This window comes from Oryctolagus cuniculus, chromosome 13 (assembly GCF_051225735.1).
Source record: "Oryctolagus cuniculus isolate XC-2025 breed Fujian yellow rabbit chromosome 13, ASM5122573v1, whole genome shotgun sequence".
Classification (NCBI taxonomy): domain Eukaryota; kingdom Metazoa; phylum Chordata; class Mammalia; order Lagomorpha; family Leporidae; genus Oryctolagus; species Oryctolagus cuniculus.
In genome coordinates this window covers 52,693,527-52,714,320 of record NC_142879.1, presented here as the reverse complement: position 1 = coordinate 52,714,320, position 20,794 = coordinate 52,693,527, and the positions used below count along the sequence as shown (strand labels likewise).

At 37.9% G+C, this 20,794-nt stretch overlaps 1 protein-coding gene across 4 annotated transcripts in view; it reads left to right on the top strand.

The window, feature by feature from the left end:
• The window catches only part of PCNX2 (pecanex 2), a 324,088-nt gene that overhangs the window by 108,696 nt on the left and 194,598 nt on the right, over nucleotides 1-20,794 (top strand). For all 4 annotated transcript variants that reach the window (XM_051821460.3, XM_008268254.4, XM_089312276.1 and 1 more), the window contains 2 exons: nucleotides 2,857-2,967; nucleotides 3,982-4,073. In XM_051821460.3, the coding sequence (XP_051677420.1) occupies nucleotides 2,857-2,967; nucleotides 3,982-4,073 (203 nt within the window). The remainder of the gene's footprint in view (nucleotides 1-2,856; nucleotides 2,968-3,981; nucleotides 4,074-20,794) is intronic.

Sequence of the window (20,794 nt, the reverse complement as noted above, 5' to 3'; positions counted from 1 at the left end):
GTTTGTTTTCTGGTCTCATTAATCCAGATGAGGGCAATTAGTTCATCATGCACAGATGTGATCTGTTGAAGACACCCAATACACATGTTCACATTGACTCCACAGCAATTCATATTACTCACATTTAACAAAATAAAGAGGCCGGCGCCGCGGCTCACTAGGCTAATCCTCCGCCTAGCGGCGCCGGCACACCGGTTTCTAGTCCCGGTTGGGGCGCCGGATTCTGTCCCGGTTGCCCCTCTTCCAGGCCAGCTCTCTGCTGTGGCCAGGGAGTGCAGTGGAGGATGGCCCAGGTGCTTGGGCCCTGCACCCCATGGGAGACCAGGAAAAGCACCTGGTTCCTGGCTCCTGCCATCAGATCAGTGCGGTGCACCGGCCGCAGCGCGCTGGCCGCGGCGGCCATTGGAGGGTGAACCAACGGCAAAGGAAGACCTTTCTCTCTGTCTCTCTCTCACTGTCCACTCTGCCTGTCAAAAAAATAAAAAAAAAAAAAAAATAAAGAGCCTTAAACTGCAACACTTTTGTTTATGAGTTTTACTTTAAAAATGGAATTGAACCAGAAGTTTCTGCATATATGATCAATATTAGGGAAATCCAGAGTAAGGAACTGGAAAGAGAAAATAACAGACTTACTCAGTGGTATGCTAACAAAAAATGTTTGCTCAAAGGGAAAATTGTGAAGAACCACAGGGGCCTTTTATTTTTTCCTCTTAGAAAAAAATAATGGCATCCATTTCTAGGACAGTTTCCACCTCTAGGACTTTTAAAGACCAGGGCTTTCCTCCTCTACTATGCTCTGGAGAAGATCTAGAGCTGCTAGCATCTCCTTGTTCACGGCTATTCTTCCTGGTTGGTTTCATTAAGTTACAGTGCTGTACCCACTGCTGGAACATCTTCAGTGCTGACCTCTGGTGTTACTTGTCATTTTATATTCCTCATGTCATTATTCATTGTAACCCAGTTCTTTTCACTTCATTAGTTTTGGTTTCATTGGCTAATGTACTTCTTATAGAGAATACCTCTTTACTCATGCTTTGCTGAATAGTTTACAGTGTTTGGATGCCTTTAATGACATTTTGCACCAAGAATTTTCTTTGTATTTTCTTCATTTTCACTGAAGTTTGTCAAACATGCACACCCCACTTTGGAAGTTAGACTAATGAAATCTCAATGCAGCATACCTCTGCCTCTGCCATAGAATTGGGTGGCTTGGGATGGCTTACAATCTTCATTGCTGAATTCTGAGTTCCAAAGTTAAGGGAAAGACTGAATTACAGGAACTAAATTTTTTATGTTTATAATTATATACTCCATAATTAAATATATGCTTATTTCTTATCTCTTTCCTTTCATACCTCTGAATTCCTTTAGTAAATACTGGAAAATAAATTGTGTCTTTTATAGTTATGTCTAGCACATTAGTATTTGCATCATGTTGCCTACTTTGATTGAGGAATGTCTGCTTCAGGTGCTTTATGTTTTTTAATACAGTTACAATCTTGCCACATAAAGCACTACAACAAAATTGCATGTTAATCAAATCATAACTTCATTCCCAAGCAAAGTCTCTATGGCCGTATCCATGTTCCACACATAACATTTTACATTCCAAAATGTTGGAACAGTTCCTTAGTGCATGTTGTAAAGGGACTTGTCCCATTCTTTCTTTTAAATGCTAATTGAAGAAAAAGTCAATCTACAGCCATACCACCCTGAATGCACCTGATCTCATTTGATCTCAGAAAAGAGAAAGACACATACAAATTACCTCATTCTTACCATTTCACTATGGGAAATAGCATTTCCTATTTTTCAGGCATAGCAAAAACACTTTGCCTTGTCATCCCTACTCCATTGTTCACTATGGTTAAATAGCTTTAAGACATAGCTCCAATGTCTAGACATACTAGATTTTAAATCAGATTTTGTTAGTTTGATTAAGATATACCAGTATGAAACTTCAGTGACACAGTAATCTGAATCAGGACGACCATTGTATTATGGGTGTTCCTGTGTTTCTATAGAACTCAGCCTGAATAGAACTAAGCAAGACAGGATGATAGGATAGTTGTTACAAAATGCAGTTCTGCTCCTCCAGACAAATTATTTCTGTAAAACATTGAATTATAACCTAAAAATGTTAACTTGTTGCACAATTTCACTGTTAGGATGATGGGAAGTAGCACAAATTTCCTTTCCCCAGCCAGAGCATGTCTACCTACCAAGTGACTCCCTTACCTTCCCTAGAATCAGCACCTCATCTTCACAGTGTGCTACAGTGACTTAATTCATTGCCTCTCTGCCTTAGTGCTCTTTAGGAGTCTTGAACCCTCACTTGGTTCCAACTCTCCAATGGGTGTTTAGAATGTAGTAGACTTTCAGTCACTCAAGTGCTTGAGGTTACAGAAGCACAAGACAAAGAACCCCTTTGGCTCCAATTTTTGTTCCCCTCCATCATGCAGGAAAAGATCCACCGTAACTACATGTTTTGCATGTTTCTGTAGTTTTTCCAGTCTTCTTTCTCCCACCTTCATATCCCCCAAATCCAACTCTACTATTTAAGACTAAAGACCTTTCTACTGCCTCATTGACCATCCCTGAGGTCTTTGTTTATTCCTGGGCGTATGTGCATTTCTTTCCTGAGGACATCTTCCTGAAAGTCAGCTTGTTGCTTCCACAGGCACACTTCCACCTCAGTCTCCAGTTTCATCTTGTAAGAGGAATCTAGCACTGACTTTAGTATTCCTGGGTGGGTTAGGGTGGGGTGGTCTGCAAGGACAAGGAGGCAGCATTGCAGTAGGAACCTTGGTGACAGCTACTTCATGCTAATGGTCCATTTTGTTCATTCATTTTCAGTCTTTTTATATTGCTTCCCTGCAATTTCCCTCCTTGGGCTCTTTCCGCAAATCAACACTTTCTGCATTTACCTTTTGGAGCAAATTGACATGCTGCTTTTTGGAGGCTCTGGTAAGTTGTTTACATTCTACTCCTGTAAAGGAGTTTAAAGTTTAGATAAGGGCTGAGTAGTCTTGGGCAGGGGATAACAGGATGACAGGTTTTCTCTATCTTGATCAGTTAAACTGCTTCAGTTGGGTCAGTCTGTGTGATAGTGGACCCATCCAGTCTCATTCAGCCAAACTGTAAATGGTCTGTCTTGGTTGGCTGAGTAAATTCACAGGCAAAGGAAAAAGAAAGAATAGAATTTTCTGTACTTTGGAATGAGTTTGGGGCCTTCAAAACTATAGCTTAGAAAGGTGGTCTGCGTGTGTGAATGTGTGGGTGACTGGATATAAGTGTGTGTGTATTTTTTGTTTGTTTGTTTAAGTCAAATAGTGGATCGGTGTGAGTCTCTGAGTATGACCTTCTGAGTATGTGTACCTGTAAAGAAAGGTGACCTGTAACCCTAATATTGTGTGCTTTAGATTTAGACCAAGGTAGATAGAAATCTCACTGAACACCTACCTGGAAACAGTGCTTAACTTTTCAGCCTTCTTTTCTTTAAATGGAAATAAACAGATTGACCTCAAACAACTGCTGTCAAGATTCTATGAAATCACGTACAAGAAGCAATTACTGTTACTCCCCCATTACACACACAAATACATACGTGCACACAATCAGGAATACTTGGTTGTTCCTTCTCCTTCCTCTTCCTCCCTTCCCTGTCTTCTATTGAAAGTGCTCCTTTGCTTGTCCAACAGCTGTCAACTCTAAGTCCTGAGGTCTCACTACCTCTGCACTGACACACATAGTATAAAGAATTCTTTCTAAATGCTTTTCTCTTGAATTTTTTTGACAAATGGTCAGTCTCTTTCTTGCTGTAATAGTCACCTGGTGCTTGTTGATGGATCCCATAGACTTATCCTTTGCCCCTGTGGCAGGCATCTTGTTATTGAAAGCTACAACCTTCACTTTCTTAAAACATTTACTGATTTTGAGAATGGCCAATCTAGACAATTTCCATTGATGTTTGTGTTCCAGCTGTTTCTGGGATAACATCAGCTGTTTACAGTGTGACTCGGAGCGTCTCATCAGCCATCTTGCTCCATGCCTTCTGTTTCAGCGCAGTGAAGGTAAGTATGGGGACTGTGGGCTTGCCTTCTTTCTACATTCTTTCAATCAACTTTTTTTTTTTTTTTTTTTTAAGTAAGCAAAGGTTTTCTCCAATTACAAAAGAAATGGGATCTGAGAAGATCAAGGGGTAACAGGGCCTCACTAAGGGAGACCTTGGTGTGGAACACAGGTAAAGAAGCTTTGCTCTGATGCACAAGGCCCTGCCTGGGCACCCTTCTGCAGTTGTCTTTCTGCACAGTGAGGGATACTAGGTATGGTTTACTTACTTTCTTTCTTTTTTTTAAAGACTTTATTTATTTATTTGAAAGTCAGAGTTACACAGAGAGAGAAGGAGAGGCAGAGAGAGAGAGGTCCTCCATCCGCTGGTTCACTCCCCAGATGGCCACAATGGCCAGAACTACGCCAGGAGCTTCTTCCAGGTCTCCCACATGGGTGCAGGGGTCCAAGGACTTGGACCATCTCCCACTGCTTTCCCAGGCCATGGCAGAGAGCTAGATCAGAAGTGGAGCAGCTGGGTCTTGAACTGGTGCCCATATGGGATGCCGGTGCTTCAGGCCAGGGCGTTAACCTGCTGCACCACAGGGCCAGCCTCACTTCTGAAATACCACTCAAAAGATGGTAAAAAAGTACTGTTGAGTTAAGCTATTCAGACAAAAGAACAGGATTAGATATGACAGCCACAAAATTTTAGAATCTAGGAAACAGATGGACAATAGACTCATCCAGATAGAGAAAACAAAAACCTAGGGTGGCAACAAGGAAAACCTAAAATGATCAAAAATAAAAAGTCATTAACTTTAGCAACACAAAGTATTAGAAAAGACATGTAACTATTCTTCACATATGACTTCTTCACGTATAAACATGATACTCATGATGATTATGGTACATATGATTCTTCACATATAAACATGATGCTCATAATGATCTGGATAATCATTATATTATATCCATAATGTACGATAAAGGGATATGAAGTATGGCAGGAGGAGGTATAAGTTTTTTCAATCATATGAGAAAATCAGAAAATAATCTATAAAATTAAGTCAAGAAATGACAAAACAAGCATATTATTCCGACAAATATGTGTAGATGAAACAGGTGACAGTGCCCTTTTGGCAGGAACTGGGCTAGGGATGATGCAGTGGTAACCACGGTCTTCACTGTTGTTGAACTGGAAGGTGGTCCCAGATTCTTCAGATACTAGCACCCAAAATGTTGTCAGGGCATCTCCATCAGTAAAAAAAAATAATAATATTTCTGAGCTTTATGGACATCCTGCCCTTAACATTTTAAACTATTAGGTGCTCTCTTGGCAAATAAAAATTAAAATAGTAAGTAAAAAGAATGTGTTCTAAAGTGTTTTTAATATATACCACATTAACAATTCTCAACTAATTTTTAAAAATATTAACTTAAAATCTTATTAAATGTATCAGTGTCAGTGGCAAGAAGATAATTATTTGTTTTTGTGTTAGATGAAGTTCAGTCTGTTTAATTCTCAGTGCTTCACAGTTCATCTTCATAGTCAGTGGTTTAATTCTCTTTTCACATCTTTTATGTCTTCTGTATAGGTCTTTTCTTTCAGAAAAAAATCAGTGAGGGGGAAGAGGGACAAAAAATTGTGTAAAAAATTCACAAATGTCTGTTTGTACGATCAAGTAGACCAGTGATTGTGTAGATCATCAATGTTTCTTTCATTCTTCTTTTTGAATATATTGCATATATTCCTTTATGTAGTCCTATGATCTCAGGTATTTCATTCAGGATAAAGTACTTAAATGAGTGTTTTCTGAGTCCTTGTGCTTCCAAGAACGTCTTTCTGCTACCTTTTAGGAAAACGGCTGCTTGTAAAAATTTGGCATCTCAAGCTATTTCTTGCAGGAAACTCAATGCATTGCTATGTTGTATTCTAGTATTTATTCATTCTTTAAATTTTTCAAAATTATTAATTGACATAGTAATTATACATATTTGTGTGATAGGGTGTAACATTTCAATACATGTATACATGGTACAATGATCAGATCAAGGTGGTTGGCACATCTATCACATCAGATATATATATCAGATATATAAATATATCAAACAAACAAACAAATAAAAACAAGCCACAATCAAGTTTTAGAACATTTCCACCAACTCAGAAAATTCCCTTGTATATTTTTGTGATCAGTTTTTCCCCCACCTTTGATTTCTAGCCACCATTGATCTGATTTCTGTCCTTAAAAACTTTTGGACTCAGATCTATTACATCATTTTATAAATATAATTCACTAATTTTAAGTATATAGTTATGTTTTGATAAATGTGTATAGTCAAGTGATCACCATCAAAATCATGAAACAGAACAGTTCCACCAGCCAGAAATTTTTATTCCTTTGCAGTCAGTTTTCTCTTCACACAATATTTTTACTTAACTGGAGTGAGATTGCTACATCAGATAATAAGTCTATATTTAACTTCACAGGGATTTGACAAACTGTTGTCCAATTTCTATATCATTTTTTTCATTCCTTACCCAATAAATAATCTTTGAGATTTCCAGATGTTCCAAAATCTTGTTAACACTTAATACTGTCAGCTTTTAAAAATGTACTAGCATTCTAATAGGAATAGTACCTAAGTATAATTTTAATTTGTTTCTGTAATAACTGATAGTGTGAGTGTCTTTTCATATGCTTACTTGACAATTATATTCTTTTACTGATAAGACTATCTGTTCAAATACTTTGCAATTTTAAAATTCTATTGTATGTCTTATTGTTGAAATGTAAGAGCCCTCTTACTTATTCTCAATACATGCCTTTTGTCAGATATATGCTCCATTTTCTTTTTAAGCTGTAGGTTTTCTTTTCATTTCATTAACAATATTTTTCAAACTGTAAATTTTCAATTATGAAGTCAACCTATCAGACTTTTTTATGGTTTGTCTTTATGCTGGTCCACATGGTTTTGATATTACAGCTTTATAATAATATTTAAAATTAGATACCATACATTTTCAAATTTTATTCTTTTTCAAAGCTCTTTTAGCATTTACAATTCATATTATACCTAGATGTTGTGGTTAGTAATACTATACTTTTTTGATATAACTTTTAGAGTATGTTTTCCAATTCCTGCCATTGTTGAGAAATTTTAATTGGGTTATGTTGAATCTATGGAGACAAGCAATATCTTAACAATTACTGAGTTTTCTGATCCATAAAGATGGTGTAGTGCTGCATTTGTTTGGGCTTTTTTAATTTATCCCAGCAAAACTCTGTACTTTTAAACTTACAGTTATTACACATATTTTATGCACTTTATGCTATTCTAAATTGTTTCTTTTTATGATTTAAATTTCTAAGGGTTCATTGGTAGTATATACAAATAAGTTTTTAGTAGTTTGGCTTATATCTTTCATCTTTGGAATATTGACTTATTAGTTCTAGTAGCTTTTTAGTAACTCATCCTCTCTAGAATAAAGACGGTTTGTTTTTCTTTCCAATCTGTATGCCTTTGGTTTCTTTTTCTTTCTTTACAGGACTGGTCAAGACTTTGAGAGCAACACTGACTATATGTGCTAACATAGGCATCTTTGTCTTGTTACTAGCTTTAGGGAAACATCTTCAATCATTGAGTATGATGTTAGCCATAGTGTACTTTATTGAACTATGGGTTCATTTCTCTTAGGTTCCTACTTTACTGAAGTTTTATCATAAATGATATGAAACTTTGCCAATTTTTTTGCATCTATGGAGAAGATCACAGTATCTATGGAGAAGTTCATATTTATTTGTTTATCCATGTATTTATTTATTTATTTTAGTCTTTGATAAGAGGAATTGCAAGGGTTGAATGTTGAATGTTAAATAAATACTGCATTTGAAGGATGAGTCCCACTGGGTCATGATATATTATTCTTTTTATATATTGCATGATTTTGTTTGCCAATTATTTTCAAGAAATTTTGTGTCTGATATCATGAGGTTCTAGTTTTCTAGTTTTTATTTTCTTGTGATGCTTCGTCCTGTTTTGGCACAAGGGCGATGTCTTCATAAACAGTTGGAAATTGTCTCAGTCCACTTTATAGTGCTATAACAGGAAACAACAGACTGGGGAATCCATATGTTGGGAAGTGAAATATCAAAGTACTGGAATCTGCTGTGTTATCCTATAATGGAAAGTGGAAGGCAAGTGAGCATATGTGACAGAGAAAGGAGGCTGACTTTAGGCTTTTATCAGGAGCCCACTCCCAAGATAACTAAACAACTCCTGTAATAATGGCATCAATCCACGCAGAAGGGCAGAGTCCTCCTGACTTAATCTATTCTTCTAGGTTCCATCTCAGCACTATTACAATGGCAGTTAAATTTCAACATGAGCTTTGGAGGGAACATTCAAACTAAAGCAGAAAAATATTTCCTTCTCTTCTGTATTCTAAAAGAATTGATATTATTTATGTCATAAATATTTGATAAAATTGATAAGTGAAGTCATGTGTGCCCACAATGTTCTTTGTTGGATGGAAGATTTTTAATAATAAATTCAGTAAACATGGAGTTATATAAGTTATTTATTCATTATTAAAATAATTATATTCCTCGAGAGTTTATCCATTTCATCTATATTTTATCTGTATTTTATACTATGGTATAATATTCTTTATTAGTTTCTAATGTCTGTAGGCATTGTGGTGGTGTGCCCTCCTCGTTTATTCCCAATATCGGCAATTTTCTCGTTTATTCCCCAAATTGGTAATTTTTGCCTTGTCTTTTTCTTGATCAGTCTATTGAGAGGTTTGTTAATTCTGTTATATTTTTTCAAATAGTTATTTTCAGTTTTACCATTTTACTGATTTTTTCAACTTTATTGTTTTCTGCTTTATTTTTCATTTCTATAGGCTTGTTCTCAATATAATTTACTCTCTTTTCCTGGTTTCTTGAGGTGGAACACACATTGTTTTATACCATTGTTAAGCAATCATCTTGTAAAGATATAAAAATGAGAAGAAAGTTGTTTTTTTTTTTTTTTTTTTTTTTTGACAGGCAGAGTGGATAGTGAGAAAGAGAGACAGAGAGAAAGGTCTTCCTTTGCCGTTGGTTCACCCCCCAATGGCCGCCATGGCTGGCGCGCTGCAGCCGGCACACCGCGCTGATCCGAAGGCAGAAGCCAGGTGCTTCTCCTGGTCTCCCATGCGGGTGCAGGGCCCAAGCACTTGGGCCATCCTCCACTGCACTCCCGGGCCAGAGCAGAGAGCTGGCCTGGAAGAGGGGCAACCAGGACAGAATCCGGCACCCTGACCAGGACTAGAACCAGGTGTGCCCACGCCGCTAGGTGGAGGACTAGCCTATTGAGCCGCGGCGCTGGCCGAAAGTATGTTTTATTTACCTTAACTTTTATAACTTCTACCAATGTACTTTTTTTGTTGTTTAGATCCATCTTTCCATTTGATATTATTATAGCTTCTTTGAAGAACTTTAACACATCTCATAAAGGTCTGCTGGTGGTGAATTCTTTCAGCTTTTATTCTGAAACATTCTGAGTTTTGCCTTCATTTTTAGAATATATCTTCACTGGTAAAGAATTCTCATTGATGGGGTTCCCTCGCCACTTTTCAGTATTCCAAGCATGTAGTTCTGTTTCCTTTTAGTTTGTAGAATTTCTGATCAAAATCTGTGGTCGTTCCATTTCTTTCTCTGTAGTTTATAATAGTCACATCTTGCTGTTGAATTGATCCTTTAATCATTATATAGTGCCCTTCTTCATCTCTTTTAATGGTTTTTGTGTTAAAATATATTTTGTCTGATATTAGGATGGCTATACCAGCTCTTTTTGAAGTCTGTTAGCATGGATTATCCTTTTCCATCCTTTCACTTTCAGCCTGCATGCATCTTTGTTAGACAATGTGTTTCTTGTAGGCAGCAAATAGATGGGTTTTCTTTTTTTAATCTATTCAGCCAGTCTGTGTCTTTTAATTGGAAAAGTGAGACCATTTACACATTTACATTCAGGGTGTCTATTGTTAAGTACCTACTTTGCCCTGCCATATTTCTGTTAATAGTCCTTTTTTTTTTTTTTTTTTTTTTTACTTTGGGTTATCTTGGTACTTTTACTGAGTCATTTTCTGAGTTCATCTTATTTTTAGTGATGTTCTTGTTTTTGTATTTCTGTGTGTAGCACATACTTGAGCACTTTTGTGGGGCTGGGTAGATAGTTACAAATTCCATCAATTTTTGTTTGTTGTGGAAGATCTTTATTTCTCCTTCATTCATAAATGAGAGCTTTGTAGGGAACAGTATTCTGGGTTGATAGTTTTTTTTTTTTTTTCCTCTTAGGACTTGGAATATATCTCACCATTCTCTCCTTACCTGTAGAGTTTCTCATGAGAAGTCTGCAGTGAGTCTAATTGGGTTTCCTCTGATTGAGATTTGGCACTTCTCTTATGCACATTTTAAGATATTTTCTTTATGTTTTATTGTGGGGAGTTTTGCTACAATGTGTCATGGTCGAGATCTTTCTGATCATGTCTATTGTGAGTTCTGTGTACTTCCTGTACTTGGATGTCTTGTTCTTTCTTCAGAATAGGGATTTTTTTTCCTGTTATTACTTCATTAAGAAAGCCTTCTAATCATTTCTTTCTTTCCATGCCTTCCAGAACTCCTAGGATCCATATGTTGGGTCATTTGATATTATCTTGTAGATTTCCAATTGTGATTTTTAGTTTTCTAATTTCTTATTTTTTTTTGGTCTGACTGTAATATTTCCAGAAATTTGTCTTCTAGTTCAGATTCTGATAGTCCTTCTTGTGTCTCACCTATTCTGTTGTGAAGGCTTTCCACTGCATTTGTTATTTGATCCATTTGAATTGATCATTTCTAGTATTTCATTCTCACTTCTCTTTAATATCTCAGTTTCTTGGGAGAACTTTTCATTTAGATTGTGAATTTGCCTCTGATGGCTTCTTTTTAATTTTTTATTTATTTTATTAAAGATTTATTTCTTTATTTGAAAGAGTTACGGGGTGGGGGGGGGGAGAGGTCTTCCATCTGCTGGTTCACTTCCCAGATGGCCGCAATGGCCAGAGCTGTGCCAATATGAAGCCAGGAGCTTCTTCCAGGTTTCCCACGTCGGTGCAGGGTCCCAAGGACTTGGGCCATCTCCCACTGCTTTCCCAGGCCATAGCAGAGAGCTGGATCGGAGGTGGAGTAGCTGGGTCTTGAACCGGTGCCCATATGGGATGCCAGCGCTTGAGGCCAGGGCATTAACCCATTGAGCCACAGCGCTGACCCCCTGATTGCTTCTAAGTAATCTGATGATTAATTTTCTGAATTCCATGTTTGGCATATCCTTGATCTCTTCTTCTTCACCTTCTATTATTGACAAGTTGCAGTGTTCTTTGGGGGGGCTCATAGTGTCTTTTTTATTCTTATTTAGGGTTTTTCCTTTGTTTTTTGGCATTTGTGTATTTTTTTCTTTTTTGTCTGGTTGTTTTTGTCTTCAATTTGTGTTTTTGTGATTTAGTGGGATGTCTATACTTTTAGTGAGTTCCAAGAGGTTTGTGCTGGATGTGGCCTGGGTGTTCTGTTCAGTATTCCAGGGTGGAGGGGATATCCAATGTAAGACCCCAATGGGGCTTTATAGCTTTCCTCTGATTTTTTGGTTAAAGGAGATGACCTGCCCTTTTCCTCACAGTTGCGGGACACCTCGGTGTTAGTTTCTGGTGTGTTCAGGGTTATATCGCCCTGCTTAATGAACTGTACCTCTAATCTGTGGAGATTTTCTTGTGTTGGCCTTTCCCTTTGTTATGAGCTGCTATGTGTCTGTGCCTTGCAAGTGGAAGCACGGATCCCTGCCTACCGGAGCCCAGCTTACTTCTCAGTCATGGTGGAGGTGGGTGTAAGCATGGAGCCCCATCTGCTGTAGCTTGGCTCGCTTCTCAGTGGTGGATGAAGTGGGCTTGAGTTTTCAATATTCATGACTTCTTGTTGTATAGCTTGTGTGGTGGGGAAGAAATTCTTCTGAAATGTTGTGGTCCTCATTCCTGGGTGGTGGGGCATAGTGAGATGGCCCATGCAACTGATGAGCGTGTGCGTGGGAAGCAAAGGCGGCAGTCCTCTGCTTATGTTTGAAAGTTTAAACAAACAATATGGCTTCTCCAAGCTGGCTGCAGGTCTGGGTATGGAGGGGGGTAGGGAAGTGGACAGAGGGGTGCCCGACCTCTGTTCATTCCTCTATAGCTTCTCTTTTTTCCCATGTGGAACTTCAAAAGCAGTTCACCAAGCTATCCCTCCCACTGCTATTTGCAGCTCTGTGAACTTGGGATTTCCCATCTCATCTGGTCCACTGGCGGGTGGCACCAACCTCCTCTATCTGAACCTCTGCCACTTCCCTTTCTTATTTGCTTCTTTGGCATGGACTTGTCCTGTCTCTGTTGCTCTCCTGGGCTTCCCGTCTAGAATTTCCCTGGCTCTATCCCTGGTGTATACCTTCTCTCCTTTTTAACTAACTATTTTGCCCCACATGACTCATATCATCCTATTGCTATACTGCCATCTTGGGACCTCTGAATCATATCTTCTTACTTGGATCTTCAATTTGTGTCAGCCTTTGTCTCATGCCTCATACTTTTGGTCAGGTAAAACTCATGTGACAGCAAATCATAAAATGCATTGATAATAGAACCATGATTGAATCTATGGAAGATGGAAGCTTCTTCTGTTTTTAGGATGCTTTCCACAAAAGGAAAATAAATGAAACTTCTTAGATTAATCTCTAAAAAAGAGAAGTTTGATGCTCAAAGACAACGCAAAAAGCCATTTCACTGAAAAGATGTAAATGCTCATTATTTTACCGATACAAATATTACCAAAAGTAGTATACACTCATGACTTTTCTTAGTAGGTTTGGAAATTATTAAGTATCAGGTATTGAAGAAGTAATAAATTTGGGGGAGGGTTTACTTAGTTATGGAACAAGTGCTATTCCCTTACTTCCCTAAGTCTGACTCCATGTTTATATCCGACATTGCCAATAAGCCACATTATTTTTTTGCACTGAGGTCAGTGGCACTATAGGATGCTGAGCCAACACCAAATGATCAGAGCTCATCCGAGAGATAACTGTTTACAAATCTGAGTTGAAACTTACTTATTTCTTTTTTCCATGCTGTTTATAGCATGTTTTTAGGTGAAATTGTTGGATCAGAATAAGTAGATTCTTTTTAGAAAGCACATTGCTAACTCTGTGGTGGCAATGAACACTTTAAGGGCCTGGGGTTTACTTAGGTATTGAAACAGGCTTTTGTCAGATACTTCTGAAGTAGTTTGCCAGGGTTTGTTTCATTTCTGGGAGATAGTGACTTCCCTTGCTCTATATAAAACAAAGATCACTTGTGGTAAGAGGTATTGTCTGTTGTAACAGAATCTTAATGTTCTAACTGAATTTTGAAACACTGTTTGGTAAAAATAGAGCAATTTGCATTTCTCCCTTAGTTTGTAAGTCATAAAGTTTCTAATGGTCTCAGGTTGACTCTCCACTTTAAGATGTGGCACCTATTAAATGCTGTGAATTGAGTGAATGTGGTTAGTAAATTGGCAAGGGAGTCCTTAAGAAACGCTCACCCATCTTCAGCCTTATTCCCATTTACCCAGAGCTGTGATTCCACTTCTTGTTTAATAGTGCTTTTGTCTATGCCTTTTTTGCTTACTCTTTGCGTTGCTGGAATTGATTTTTCCCCCTTTCATCTCCACGTCAACATGATGGATTGATGGGTCATTGTGAAATATTTCAGCATGTCAGCTGCCTTATCAGAGATATATTTCTCTGTATCATCTTTAAGGGCCTGGGGTTTACTTAGGTATTGAAACATCTAGATATATATTTATTGTCTTGATTTCTACTCTTATTGCTTAGTAGAAGCAAAGTGAGGGACTTTGAGTTGATTTTGCCTTCTGAAATATTAATTAATGAAAGAAAATTTGATTCCTCTTTCATTTTATATTCTCTTTGACTCATTTAAGATGGTAGCAAGTAACATACAAATGGACTCCCTCATTGACATAAATATTTGACAATGATGTACAGAAACAACCAGCGTATATGCTCCCTGGAGAAATGGCTCTGTCGTTAATTAGCTGGGTTTTCTATATGTCTGGATAAACCAGGAATTTTTTTTTTTATTATACCCTTGCAAAGAGAGTCTCTTTTATTGATAGCAAGGGGATCGAGAGGTTGAAGCACATCATTATAATTTAATGTTCCTCAAGCATCATTAACAACTGCTTCTGGGAGAGTTTTACCCTTGTTTTTTATCGGTAGTACAAGATTGCAGCCTAAAACAATGACACTTTCCTGCACTCAGGCTTTAAAATCTAATTGTAGATATGTAACAAACTCATAGTTCTAGAATATTTTTTGCACTGAAGTAGACCTTAGATATCCCATGGTCCAACTCCCTTCATTTTATCATTTAAAAGGAGGAAATGGTGATCCAGATAGAAATTAAATAATTTAACATCACACATCCCAGATTTGAGATCAGTGTCTTTTCAATATTCCTTCTTATATTCCATCCTTCCTACCACATTTGAAGTGTAAATATATTTGTCAAGCCAACAGAACGATTTCTAGGCAATAAGACCTGCATACCTATACTACTTTAATTTACAAAATGATTTCTTTAGTTGTCTCATTTGCCCTTTAATATATCTCCATATAATAGGAAAGGAAGGTATTAGCATTTCTATATTCAAGTGGTTAACTTGAAGTGTAGAGTGCTTAAGCTATATCCTGAAGGGCATATGACTAGTTACATTGTTTTTCAATTGTGAAATGGGTTAGGAATACTTGCCTTGTATAGATATTGTGAGAAGTAAATGAAAATAAATCAATAATGCACATAAAGGATCTGGCTCAAGTGTTCATGTTAAATGATGTGGTAAACCAATTTCTGATTGCCCCCCGCAACTTCTGCTCCCTATTGCACCTACTCTGGGTAATTTCTTCCCTGTGATTTTGGGTTGGACCTGTGGAGTTATAAGCAAGTCACTCTCATGATTAGGTTATGTTGTTTGGTAAAGATGAAGAGATTTTTCTGAAGGGAGATTACCCAAGGTGAATCTGATTTAACCATAGGACATTTATACCAGAGAGTGTGGATGCCAAAGCCAGACTCTTCCTATGTTGGCTTTGAAGAAGTAAATAGCCATTTGTGATCTGCTCTTGGAGGGGGCCACACAGCAAATACCTGAGGGCAGCTTCTGTAAGTTAAAATGAGTCCCACAGTTGACACAAAGCCAGAAAATAGGGACTGTAGTCCTACAACTGCAAGGAACTGAATTTTGCCTACAAGTGGTGAGTTTGAAAGAGGAACCCAAGTCACAGATAAGATCAGAGACCCAGCCTACAATGTGATTTCAGTTTGGCAAGACCCTGAGTGGAACACCATGCTGTGCCCAACATTCTGATCCTCAAAAACTGTGAGTTAATGCATTTGTTTTATTTTAAGCCATTGCTTGTGTTAATTTTTTAGCAGCAATAGAAAACTAACACAAACGGTAACTATCATTAGCATAAATAGTTGATGGTTATGATCATAATGAACACATGACAATGTTAATAATACATTTGAAAATAAAACGTAAGTTCTAACTCACTTTTATTTATGTTAGACTACAGATGACATTTTATGGCTAGAATCATATCACTTCTGGCTGCAAGAAAGTAGGAACTATATATCTTTTACCTGTCTCTACAACTGTAGTGATGTTGCTACTGAAGAAAAGGGAAACAGATATTAGGCAGTGAGTGCTTCTGTCAAAGGATCTTCCCTTCCTAGGGAGTTAAGAAGTTATAGTTGATCCCCACATCCAGTTAATGCTAGCTTGCCATTATCATCAAATGTGATAAGGATGACTTTGATAGTGGTGGTTGACACTGATTTGGTTAAATAAAAGGAAGAATTACAGTAACTGAGAAGTTGGTGAAAACAGAATTGCAGGTATGCAGGGGAACAAAATCTAGACTCAAGTTTTGTTCAGAAAACCTACAGAGGTCAAATCTAGGAAACCTAGTGAAGTCAACATTGGCAGGTTTCAGCAATTGTATGATGTAGAGTTTTAGATACAGAAGTGGGGGTGGATGGAAACAGCATCCCAAACTCATGGTCTGAGTCATGGTGATCCATATAGTGATGGAAATCATTGTTCTAATATACTGGCAGAAGTTTGTCTTTCTCGCTTTCAGAATCCAATGGATAATGTTGGCCTATTGGTGTTCACCCAGTACTTATTTCCAGAGGTGTAAAATGACCAATATTTAGTTTTAAGATGTTCTGAGGACTAAATGTGATAATATATATTAAGGAAAATTATTACTCAGTATATAGGAATGACTTTTGTTGTACACATTTTTCACTGCTCCCAGTTTGGCCATGTGCTCCTTGAATTAATAGATTTCTGTTTATATGTGCTTATTTTTTAATATCCTATTTGTTTAATCCAGTGTGTGTCATAAAACACAGTCTATAAACTGTTGGGTTGAATAATTTCAGGTAGTTTTAAAGAAGGCTATGAGAAGGAGAGTAAATATCTATGTTTTCAAAAAAATACATATTTGTATATGTATGTTTGTGTCTATCTGTGAATATATAAATAGGCTTCAATACATGGGATTTGTCATTCTGTCTTGCTAACTAATGATCTCATTTTTTTCCAGTACCAATTCCTAACAGTGAAATATTGTCTTGAATCATGAACATATGGTGTTTTTCCCAAAATGAAACCCAGTATAAAATAAGCAGAATCTGCTGTGAGCAAACAGTTAAGTCTAACTTAATTGTTAACATGACTGCTTATTTACTAGACACATGCTGACTACCTGCTCTGCTTTAGAGTCAGTGTTAGGCACTGGGAGAATACCCTCAAAAGATTTGAGATCCTTGAGAAATATCAGTGAAGCTGCTACAGGGATGGCCACTGGGTGCTGGAGAAACCCAGAGCCTGAAGTACGTTCATTGCACACTCAACATATGCGAGCCGCATGAAAACCCATGGGCCACATGTGAAGTATCAACAGAGAAGATAGTTTTAGGACTGGTTGCATTGTATATTACTCAATTTCTGCAACTTTATGGGCACAGAGCAGCTTTTACGTAAAGGTGACAGTCATGTCAAAAATAGACCTAGAAATGAGGACTTAGAGTCAAAGTGATATGATCTAGTACCTATTTCAGGATGTATGAAAACCTGAATCTCAGAAATGCCCCAATGTTAAATGAGATAAGATTAAAAAAAGCATTTTAATCTGCTGTGTATGGCATAACAAAGTGAGAACTTGAGTTGTTTACATTCACTTTATATCTAAACTCTCAATCTGTTTCATTAATTCCATCAGAAGAGGTGTCTAAAATTTCTAAGAAAAAAAAAATGCTGAAACTCAGATTCCCTTCAGAATGTGCCTTGGTAAAAAGCTCAACCACCCTATGTGTGTTCATCAAGACAATTCCCTAATGCACATGAAATCCAGTGCAGTCTTCAGGACTATCAGACAGTTTTATTTCTACCTCATAAAAAGATTTCAAAAACCCATGGGAGTTCTAGGAAACCAGCACACATCAATCCATATCATTCCCAATTTAGGGGCCCATGAGACACATCTCAAAACAATTAGGAATGTTAATTTTGAAGCAAACTGTCACCTGGTATATGCTTTATTACCTGTGGGTGATGGATCATTTAAAACCCTGCCTCCCTCTGAAACTTGAAATATAGGTCTATATATAGTTGTGTGTCCATGTGTATACAATAAATAGTACATGTGTGTTATATGTACATGTATATTGTACAAAATAATTCAAGACTAATGCTTGCATGCTTGAAATAGAGGTTTCAAGCTTCACTGGAGATGCCAATCAATACTTCCTCTCTTTTTCTGCTTCTGTTTGTTGAAACAAATATGAGCACCATACCAATCCAGATGCAATATATAGTGCATTCGGACATTTTCCTTTAAAATCCCTCATCAGATTTCTTGATCTCTTCTACCTCAAGTGTCAATTTTTCCTTCTCAGTTTCCCAATAAATTTTAAAATTAAAAAATCCTCAAGTATATTTCCATTTTTTTTTCCTTATGATACCTCTGACTTGACAAGCTCAGTTCCTTTAAGATGTCTGGCTGTGAGATGTTCCTGAGCAGATAGGATCTACCCCCGTCCTCCATCAGTCTTGGCGCCGCCCTGTCACAGGTTCCTCCTTACAGGGCACAATTCCCCAAGGAGCCTGGACAGGGGAGATAAGCCTGGCCCTGGAGGGTTGATTAGGACTGAGCGCCTGGAGAATAATCATGATGGAAAGAGGGTAGGGAAATGGGGGAGAGGAAGTTTATCTTGTTGTTCCCCTCCTCCCCAGTCTGACTTGTGTAAAAGAATTCTTCTAAGTAGTTCCTTCTTAGACTTGGTTTAGTTGTGTGTGTGTGTGTGTGTGTGTGTGTATAAGAAACAGAGAGACAGACAGACTGTGGACCTATTAAAACAGTTCTATTTTCCAAGTATTAAAAACATGAGGAAAGACTTCAGGAGGCTTCTCTTCCTTCCTTCTCTTTGAGGCAACATTATATCTTATCTCTCCAAGGTAGACCTCTCTCCTGTTTTAAAGTAATTTGGGCAAAGGAAATGCTAGTGTTTTCTCATTATAACTTTGGTATTTAATCATCACTGTTAGAAACATCTTCCTTAAATTACATTCAAATTCCATGGCTGTTGCTGACACATATTTCCTTTTGTTTGATCTACAAGAGTCCGCATAGTAGCTAGCTGCCTCTCTTCCCAGTACTGAAAATGATGCGCTGATAAGAAAAGTAAAGATGATTTCCTATAAATGTGATTTCTCCAAGCTTAATTCTTTCCCATTCTTTTGCCTATAATTGTACTCTTCCTGCTACAATATTATGTGTCCTGCCTTCAGAATGACACTTGGCTATTCCCATCTGGCAGCATAGACAGGCCCATGCTTTTGAGCAAGTTCCTGTGGCTAAGTGACACAGTGTACCCTTGGGTGTGCTTTCCTAACCTCATTCCTAGTCCTCTTTTTTATTATTATTATTAATTTTTTTGACAGGCAGATTTAGACAGTGAGAGAGAGAGAGAGAGACAGAGAGAAAGGTCTCCCTTTCTGTTGGTTCACCCCCCAAATGGTCGCTATGGCCAGCTCGCTGCGCCAATCCAAAGCCAGAAGCCAGGTGCTTCCTCCTGGTCTCCCATGCGGGTGCAGGACCCAAGCACCTGGGCCATCCTCCACTGCACTCCCGGACCACAGCAGAGAGCTGGACTGGAAGAGGAGCCACCAGGACCAGTACCCGGCACCCCAACCGGGACTAGAACCCGGGGTGCCGGTGCCGCAGGTGGAGGATTAGCCAGCCTGGTGAGCCACGGCGCTGGCCTCCTAGTCCTCTTTTACAACCTGGCTCCATTTTAATTTGGTCCCCATGAAGTTGCCCCTGAGATTTTTCTAGATGGAAGTCAAATCCATTCTTCTCTGAGCCCTCACTCAGCCATGTGTTAGAACAAGCATCAAAACAGGCAAGTACCTGAATAGATGTGCAAACACTGTTGGCTAGAGGGAAGAATAAATGAAGAAAACAGTCCAGCCTGTGAAGCTGGGGAGTTTGAAGTTACAACAATTATTTAAAATATGCTTGTTACATGTAAAATGGTGAGATATCTACCTGTTTTTCAGAGTTAACTGTTTAATGCAGTGGGGATACATGGAACTTTGATCTTGGGAATCTGAAACCTGGGACTGGTCTTGCCAGCTTGGCCAAGTCTTCTGTTGTTTCAGTCTTCTTGCTTGATCAGTAACTTGAGGGGTTGAGACTAGCTCAACTATGAAATTTCTTACAGTGCTAAAATAACTTCTCTTGATGATGACATGTTTTTGAAAATGTTGGCATGCAACACAACTCATGTTGATATCCAAATAATCTTAACTTGATTTCTTGATACATTAAACTCCTATTTGATATCTGTATGTATGTGTGTACATATCCACATCTGTTAAAACAGTTAACAAAGTTAAGAACATGGAGCATGTGGGTGTTTTCAAGAGAGCCTATGAAAATCCTGGCATTTTGCCTTTTGACCATTTGTCCAAACTCAGGAAAAACTCAGATTCTTTCTCAGAAAAGTTGCAGGGAGATTTGAGGTTAGTCTGGAACACATAGAAACCAACACCTGAAATATTGACTCCTTCACACCATCCTTTTTCTTGGAAGAAGTATGCCATTCCAGCATTAACTTGCTTTTATGTTTTTTTTTAACATTTTATTAAAATACAGTATAAATATCAAGAAATACACTTAAGTGTGCAGCTCATTGAGATTTTTATTGTCATCTGATCACCCTCATAACCAACATAATTTGCTTTTATATTGTTGAAGCAGGTATCTATTCCTTCTGTCCCACTGCCATTGATGCCTGCCTTCCCATTTATCCTAAAGTTATTGGTTATGCTGAAAATAAATCACATGTGTGGAAGAATGAATAGACTTTTACTGATATGGGTACAAACCGTGAGTGTTACAGCTTAAAATAATCAGTGAGGTTAAGGATGTTGGAGTGGACAAGAGTTTTGTTTGTTTTTTGTCTTTTTCAAAAAATCCCAAAGCACAGGAAACAAAAGCAAAAATAAGTAGACAAGTGGGATTTCATCAAACTAAAGAGCTCCTGCACCACAAAAGA